Genomic DNA, 8,833 nt, shown 5'->3' on the forward strand with positions numbered 1-8,833 from the left:
TTAACACTCCCAAGAAATAAATCTAACACCCAATACAGCAATTCTGGTATCAGCTAGATGTTGTTCAATGGGATTTTGCAGTATGCAGAAGTTCTGTCCGTGACGATTTACAGAACTCTGAATGCCTCAGACAAAAGAAAGCTCTCAGTATGCTGCACAACAACCTGATTATGTGGAGACTGAATTATTTTTGTTTGCTTGGAGTTCAGCAGCCCTACTATGCCAGCATTTGCTAGCCAAAAGTACAGAAGAAATGTGTCTCTTCCAATGGGTCTGGGCAGAGTGAAGGATAAAGTGGTGCCACCTTGTATATCTTGTGTTCTACCACTGGAACACAGAACTTGGGAAGCTCAGAACTTTTGGAACACTCAACAAAAAGCTGAAAAGATGATAGGTCAAGCAGCTCACAACCTACAGACAAACCAATATTTCCTGCAGGTATGAGTATGGCATGGGAATTTATGCAGGTGCATGACAGCCAACATCTCCTGTGGTAGGGGCAAAAGTCCAATGTTACGATGAGATCCTGTATAATAAAAAATTATTTGTGATGGATAAGTGCTGAAGTAGTAAAGGAGTCCTAACATCCCCCTTGACATTCCTAAGGATTCAACAACCATGAGATGCATTTTTTATCCCTCTATCCTTAGCCATATGGAGTCAAAGCATTAATGTGTAAGGAATCAGTTCTCTTTGCCTGACAGCCTTTCAATATTGGGATGCTGATGGGTCATTTGTGGAGGTGAATTAATACTTGTGCTACAACTTCCATGAAAATACTCCATGCTGTGAAGTGGAGTGAACCCAGGATGGTCCTAAGCCTGTGCCAGTGTTACACAGACATTCCTTTATTGAGACAACTTCATAGATGGCAGGTGCAGTGAAGGGCAATAAACTCTAATCAGTCCTCCTTCTGCAGATGTGAAATAATCCAATAATAGTTATCATCCTCAAATTTTTATTTAGGTTACAGATATTGAAGATGAAGTGCTCTGCACCCCTCTTCCTTGATACAGGAAAAATATGTGCTCTTGTGCAACTGGAATAACATAAATTTTATGAGGAAAGATGGGTCTTCCCGACTGGAAATGATCCCACAGGTGGGTCCTTCCTGCTGGAAAATGACCATTCAGGCCCACCTTGCAGACAGAGTGATCTCCACTTATAGGACAAGGAACATTTGAGTGATAAATGAGTTTGTCATCAGACATACACATTGGTCTATATTAGTACAAAGAATAAAAATAAGAACCTCAATCACTGTTTGATTTACACCATAACTTTCTTCAGAGAAGGTATTAGGAAGTATCTAAGAAATAGTCATTCCTATATAAAAAATCTTATTCTGAAAGTGTTCATGTTGTTATTTTTCCCTGCAATATCATATTCACCAATGTTATTTGATTATTTAATGGATTATTTGATTATTTAAGTTCTTTTGACTTCTTTATAGTTCTTTTATTTAATGCCTGTAGGTTTTAATCAGGTGCCTACATTTGTACAGTGATTTGGGATGGAAATGAAAAGTTTGCTTAATAAAACAGGACTGAAGCTCTGGAATAATCACCCAGAATTAATGAGAAATAATAACTTCATTTAAGTTGAAAATTGAGCAGTTTATGGAAAGAGGTAGCCAATGTAGTTGCCTAAAGTAATCTAGGGAACTGATCTCAAGCACCTGAGAGGCCCTTTCAGTTTCATGCACTTCTAAGTGGATAAAATTGATGCTGGGAAAGAAGAAAGAATTTTAAAGGTATATTTTCCATGTTATCTCATTCTCCAGAACATGCTGTAGTTATTTATATATGTGTAATCACCAGCTGCCTTTTCTCACAGGTTTTTTTCTCTCTCAAAAATACTCTGATAAGCAGCAAACAAGGAACAACCACCGGACTACAGCATTTGTATGTAACTACCTTCAAAAGCAGTACAGCAGGGATATATAAAAAATATGAAAAGCAAATTAATAGGATTTCTTATGAACTTTTGGATTTCTTTTTCACTTGCTTTGTATTTTCACACTGGAGAAAGAGAAGAGAAATGCATAATTGAAGATATTCCCAGCGAGACCCTGGTAGTTGGTAGGTACCTGTCAATGCTTTATGATGATCTAACCCATGCAGTAACAAAGATAACTGGAAATGTAACAGCAATTTCTGTGATTGATGAATATGGTAAAAAACCAGAAAAGGGCACTCTGAAAATAACTCCCTGAAGTGGGGATTAGTTTTAAAGTCCTCAAACATAGCATGTATCCATCACACAAAGAAATGCAGGTTTTCAGAGTGCTTTACTGACCTAAAAGAGAAAAAGAATGTTTTTTAATTCTACAGCTGTGGAACTGCTGCTTCCATGTGTGCTTCTGATGTACTCATTCATATCAGGATTTCTGTAACATGGTTTTCTCCATATGAATGAGAGAGTTACTTTTTTGATAAGTGCTGGTCTGAAAAGAGACAATTCACGATGTACTAAAGTTTCATTTCTCCTCTGATATGAGAAGCACATTAAATTGATCTACAAGACTATAAATGTAAGATTTCAAGGGGATAGTAAAAAAAATACAAATTAATCTTTTTTTTTTTAATAATATGATAAGTGTGAAAGACAATCCATAAAATGTAATTTGAGTACAGCACATTTTGCTTTTGGAGGTCTAAGTGTGCCTTCTAGAGGCTAACCTTCACTGAGCATTAGGAGTAATTAGAAAGTTTTTCTTGTTAATTAACCCTTTTTTGCAGTACTTTAGAACATTTTCTACTGTAGTAAAAATTTATTGCATTTCACTCTGTTATGAAGTAGCCCTGAACAACATTATTCATAAACACATTAAATACATACATATTTATATTTTTCCTGAAAAAGCATTGAAGATGTTTAACATTAATCTATGCTTTATTTAAAAGTTTTATCTCTGTTTCTATTCAGGGAATTACAAAGTACAACGCTGGGATATACATACACACGACTTTCTTGAATCTGCTCCTGGTTTGGGAATGTTTGTGACTGTCACAAGCCCTACTGATGAGGTAAAAATGCTTTATGAATGTTTCTCTATGATTTATGACTTGACTTCTGGCACTGGCAGGCAGCATTATCTAAAAATAAAAGACACTTCTGAGGAAGAAGTAAATCTACAGTCTACCAGTTAGTTCAGCATTTTGATGGTGAAAGATAAAAGTGAAAAAAATTATGATATTTGATAAATATATGTATGGACAATTTTTGCATTACTACCAGATTTGGGAAACTGTGTCAATAAGAAGAATTAGTGACAACTGAGAAAACAAGTTAAATGAAAAATAAAACCCCAAAATTCACTAATGAAGTAAGATGGTACAGAATCCACTTGAGATGAAGAAAGGAATGCTGATGATAAACAAAACCCAAAGTCAAGGTCACCAAGGCTGCTCGTAGCCCTCATGCAGAGCAGCTGCCTGAGGTCTGAGCTTTTCCAGCAGTGGACAACTTATGTCCCTGCCTAGGCAAGGTCTCAGTTTTCAGGCTTTGAATACTTTAGAGAGCATTGGCTTTTGTACATTGCAAAATTCTGTAATATTTTCATTTTCACCGTGAGCTAAAATTGTTTCATTTTCTATAAATGTGTTCTGAAATTTGGATCAATTTAATGATGTCATCAGCTTAACTGATTCCTTTTTGCATCCAATTCACAGTACTGTTGTTTGATTTATTTATTGGTAGTTATAAATTACAAACCCAGTGCATATATCTAAATTGCAGGTACAGTTGTCAAAGCTGTATGGGCCACAAGGGACCTTTACATTTACATCCTACATCTCTGGGGAGCATATCATCTGTTTCCAGTCTAACTCCACAAGGTTTGCAGTGATTGCAGGAAGTAAACTGGTAGGTGTGTTTCCTAAATAGTCTTTGTTGTAACAGTAGAAATCATTACCAATAGCAGAGATTTCAAACTGGATAAGAAGTTGGTCTAACTTCTAGCAGATAATTCAAGGTTTTTTAGAGATTAAGGAAAGCAAATATAGAATTATGCAGATAAAAAGACAAAAAGACTGTTCTCATATTAAAAAAGCCAGCATTCAAGAGGCAGGACTAAGGACAGAGAGATTTAATGTCTGTAAAGTGCTTTGAATGTGAACGATTCTGATCATTAAGAACAACTGATTTGGATCAAAAAGACAAATATGTAAGATTGACTAACACAAGCATTTGCATAAAGATATTCCATGTATTCACCACTTAGATTGAATTGCCAATGAAAATGTAGTATTTTAGTTTTTCAAAGATATTCAAATGAAGAACATGTCAGCCCACTTGTTATTGTCTACTATCAGCAAAGTTGGTTTTAATGAAGATCTGGGGGAGGAAAAAAGCCATCAGAGGTGATAGCATGGCTCTAAAAAAATTTTTTTTGCAGTAAAAAATTTGAAATTTTATCTATTTGCTGCTTCCCAAAACCAGGAGAGAAATACTCTCTAGAGTGGTTTGGGGCTTTTTCTCTTCAGCTGACAGCAAAAATGTTAAATAACTAGCTAAATATATGCATCTTCTAAATGAGTTAAGGTATGCTAAATCTCATCCTAGCTGTGCACTTCAGAAACATGTAGATAACAGAGAAATAACAATATCAGAGTAGGATTATTATACTGGAACAACAAGGTGTTCTTACAGGCTGATTGACAGAAATTAATGGAAATTTAATCATATACATTGCAAAAGCAATTAGCTCTAATCATAAAAAAAAAAAAATGTGGAGCTTATCAACTAGAGAGAGTAAGGGGGATAATGCTTTGGTTGGTCACAGTTAACTATGCACCATGAATGTGATTCTGAGGACGTGCAGGTGATTTTTATCTGGAATAGATGGGGCTGTATTAGCATTATTTTACACGACACATGCACCATGTAGAGTTCTGACCATCCTATATAAAAGAAGCCAAGAGATGCAGGAAAGGAGAACATTAATATCACAAATATTAAATAATGCTGTTTGTCTGAGAACACAGAAATGAAAAAAGGAAAATACTGACCTTTGTAATTATATCTGGAGGAATAAAGATCACAAAAGGAAAACATTCTTTGGTGAAGATAAATCGTTTACTGTTCTTTGTAAGAACCATATGGTTATGTGAGCTCTTTCAATCAAAAATAAAGTAATTAATGGACCACAAGGATGTGAGATGGATTTCTACCTATACAGTTAGGTAACATCAAGACAACTGCAAGAAAATGCACTCTTCATTTGTGGCTGATCTCTGAGCAGACCTACCTTTCTAGGATTTTGAAGATTATTTGTTTGGCTAAAACCTTTTTATTTTCTCTTAGGTATTGATTGGCTTCTAAGAGAAGTTTCTCCTACTAATTTTAGCAGAATTTTTAATGCATGCCAAAATAAGTTGCGTAACATTGCAAGTTCCATTCTTCTCTCTTCTTTCTATGGTTCCATTGCTTGGCTGGCTTGAGGCATTTTTGCTATAGATCATACAACAGCCTGGAGGATATTGGGAGATATTTCAACTTGGATAAATAACGTCAGGAAAAGTTATGTGAGGGAACCTAGAAGTGTATTTGTAAAAAGCCTCCAACAGTACTATTAAAGATAATAATTTCTGCAATATCAGGATGAAATGTGAAATATAATGAGCAGTCCTTTTTTTTTAACTATTCTGTACAAAGGAAACATTTTAATGGCAGTTGAATCAATACTAGCATAAAATAATGCCCTAATATTAGTGAAGATTGTAAATTTGTACAACTAATTTAAAAATAAAATTAAGAAACCCTGCAATTTTTTCACCTGATTCTAATTTTAAGAGGGATTTTTATAAGCATTTTCCTACAAAGATCTTAAGGGGAAATTATCCATTGTTTCATTTTTATTCTAAGGAACTTTGAAAAAGCAGAAGATACAGAAATGAAAACATTTTTTTTCTTTTTGTAGCGTATTCATTTGGACATCAGAGTTGGAGAACATTTTTTGGATGAATCTACTATTCAAGCCAAAGACAAAGTGAATGAAGTTAATGTCAGACTAGAGAATCTAATTGAGCAAATTCATCATGTAACCAGAGAACAAGACTATGAAAGAGTATGTGTGTCCCTTAATGTAAATGTTAAAAATATTGTACATAGGCTTATTGATTTATAAAGTATTATGAGGTGTATTATCCAAATGCAGGGGTCTTTTTAACTAACTCATAAAAATCTATAGATATTTAACCAAAATAGTCTCCATTATCTTGCAAAATATTTTTAAGTGGTTACATAAAACTAATTAATCACTGTGGGGTCATGCTTGTAGCAACAGGTGTTATTTTCTAGCAGCAGGTGTTCTTTTAAAGCAGGATTTTCCAAGCAGAGTTTTCTTGGTCAGACTCAGCCACAGCAGCCCAGCAGGTGGCAGGTACCACTGGGGGTGATGCTGCTGTTTCCACACTGCCCTGGGTGCACAAACTCCATTGAGTGGGGAAGGAAATGACTGAGTGTTCATTTACATATCCCCATGAAGTGTACATTTATATATCCCTTCTTCAAACAAGTGTACACCCAGTCACTTTTCTACATGCAGGCAGATAGACTGAGACATGTATCAACTCGTTACCCAAAACTCATTACCCAGTTTGAAATGGATCAACTTGTTACCCAAAACCAGAAATTTGGCTGCAAAAGGGCGCTTGACAGCAAATGATATAAACCTAAACATGTTAAAATATGTACTGATGGAACATGTTTAGCACAATGCATCTTCTGTGAACGAGGGAAGCTCTGTTTATCTTCCTGCTTCAGGATGCAGTCTGCCTGCTTCTCAGTTTTGATTTGTGCAGATATCCACCATACAGATAAGCACAAACCTTCATTTTTATCCACATGGAAAAATGTTTTTGTTCACCACTATGCAGAAGAGGAATGCCTTTCTGGTTACCATGACACACACAGATGCCAAAATGTAATAATTATGCTTTTCCTTTATTCTCTAGGAGCGTGAAGAAAAATTTCGGAAAACAAGCGAAGAAACTAACAGCAATATTTTGTGGTGGGCTATTGTGCAAACACTAATCCTCATCTCTGTTGGAATCTGGCAAATCAAATCTCTCAGAGATTTCTTTATATCTAAGAAGCTTGTTTAAGTTCTATGAAGCCAATGCACAGATTCAAAAATTGCACACCATGTAACACTGAACATCCAAAGAAACCCTGCACCTATGAGAAAATTGCTTGTATAGAACTCTCAACCTTCTCTCATCTTCTGCTCTAACTCTGGTTTCTCCAGCTAGGTCACAACCTCAGGCAAACCCTCACATTTTGCTCCTTGAATCCCATCTTTTATAATTTTCTTTCCCCATTTACGGATGTAAAGCTAAATATAGAAGGAGTCAGTGACTAAGGCAGAATTTAAGTTTGGTACTTAATGAAGAATGTTTAATTTAAAATACAAATCTAAAATAAAGTTTCCTAAGATTTTTAATTTCTCTGCTTGCTGGGTAATCTTATTTGGCACTACCATGAACAGTTCAGCACTTCAGTCTGACCAGGATTCAGATAGAAAACAGAGAAATAACGACAACCCCTGTGGTGTTTAATTGGGTGAGAGTGTCTTGAACGCAATCTATATATGTGTAACACCTAAACATAATTGTGAATGCTTTCTTGTAAAATATTCAGAGTTTGAACTGATCAGTGGTGGCAGCAATTATCATAGAAGAGAGAGACCCAGTCAAGCAATTTGGAATTATCTTACTTTTTCCTCCAGAAAAGCCCTTAACATTAGGCTATACAATTGATGATGATCAGAGTTGTTTATGTAAATTATAGTCTTTATAAAGTATGTCAAAGTAACCCAAATTATTTGGTTCCTTGGTAAACAATGCCAATTTTATTTTAATTCATTCCTGCACTAAATGTTTCTGCATTGAAAATTTTTATGATTTTAATTATTTAGCAACTTTAATATGACTGCCTACAGAAATTGCCAGGTTTTGACTTAATTTTCCATGTTACTTATTGCACCTTGGTTGCATACACCTTTATGCCCTAATTTAGCTAGTTTATATACAAATAGCAGTATAACTACAGTATCATACAATGGCAAATCAAAGGCTGTGGTTAAAAATCCAGATTATTAGCTTGACAAAGCAGCAGTAGTAGTAGGAAGGGCTTGGAGGTGATTACATACAAAGACATGGAAGTTGAAGTTTCTAGAGCACTGTGATAGCAGAATATTGTGGTTTGTTTTCTTACTCATCTTTTCAGACCCTTTGTTGCTTTAAAAGGTAGTGAAAGGCAAAATATCTGTGGACCAATTATTTTTCTAAAGGCACTGCTTTCTTTCTTTTTTCTATCTTCCCACCTGTTGTTTTCTTTAGCAAGGAAATGACATTTTCCTTTAAGTCTACTTATATTTCCAGCATGGGAATTAAAAGACAGCTGGTAGTATGTGAGAATCAATAAAATTGATATAGAGACAAAAAGCAATATTCCAGGGACCAAATCAATCCAAATAAAATCTCATAAAGCTACTCATTGCATTGTGTCCTATATTTAAAAATTCAGATACTTTAGAGGTGTCACTTGGAATGACCAGTAAGTAAGTGCTATTAAATTCACTTCTATAGAGCACTCACTCACAACATGTCTTGCAATAACATCTTTGGTGGTAGGTAAGAAGGAAATATGTGTTAAAACCATATGGTATATGAAGTCCAAGAAGAAAGTAATAAAGTGTTGTGACAAGGTTGTGGTTCAGACTTAAGTTGATATTTAGTGTAAGGCTCCAAACCACATCCCAGTGACAAACATAACTCATTTCACTTACAATACACTCCAGCTGTAATCCAGGACAAGCAACATTTCA

At 35.2% G+C, this 8,833-nt stretch overlaps 1 protein-coding gene across 1 annotated transcript; it reads left to right on the top strand.

The window, feature by feature from the left end:
• Positions 1-1,855: 1,855 nt before the first annotated feature.
• Positions 1,856-7,615, top strand: LOC132326961 (transmembrane emp24 domain-containing protein 11-like). The gene is made up of 5 exons (XM_059845653.1): positions 1,856-2,081; positions 2,929-3,029; positions 3,742-3,867; positions 5,924-6,070; positions 6,960-7,615. Exons 1-5 carry the CDS (start codon positions 1,952-1,954, stop codon positions 7,107-7,109), a joined length of 654 nt encoding a protein of 217 aa, XP_059701636.1. The 5' UTR covers positions 1,856-1,951; the 3' UTR covers positions 7,110-7,615.
• Positions 7,616-8,833: the final 1,218 nt, after the last annotated feature.

This window comes from Haemorhous mexicanus, chromosome 4 (genome assembly GCF_027477595.1).
Source record: "Haemorhous mexicanus isolate bHaeMex1 chromosome 4, bHaeMex1.pri, whole genome shotgun sequence".
Taxonomy (NCBI): Eukaryota; Metazoa; Chordata; class Aves; order Passeriformes; family Fringillidae; genus Haemorhous; species Haemorhous mexicanus.

What these genes read in the sequence shown, in the direction of transcription:
- LOC132326961 (XM_059845653.1), top strand. Translation starts at nt 1,952, where the DNA reads ATGAAAAGCAAATTAATAGGATTTCTTATGAACTTTTGGATTTCTTTT. An exon ending in CAGCGAGACCCTGGTAGTTG is followed by an intron (nt 2,082 to 2,928) that starts GTAGGTACCTGT and finishes GTTTCTATTCAG; the next exon opens with GGAATTACAAAGTACAACGC. An exon ending in GAGAACAAGACTATGAAAGA is followed by an intron (nt 6,071 to 6,959) that starts GTATGTGTGTCC and finishes TTTATTCTCTAG; the next exon opens with GAGCGTGAAGAAAAATTTCG.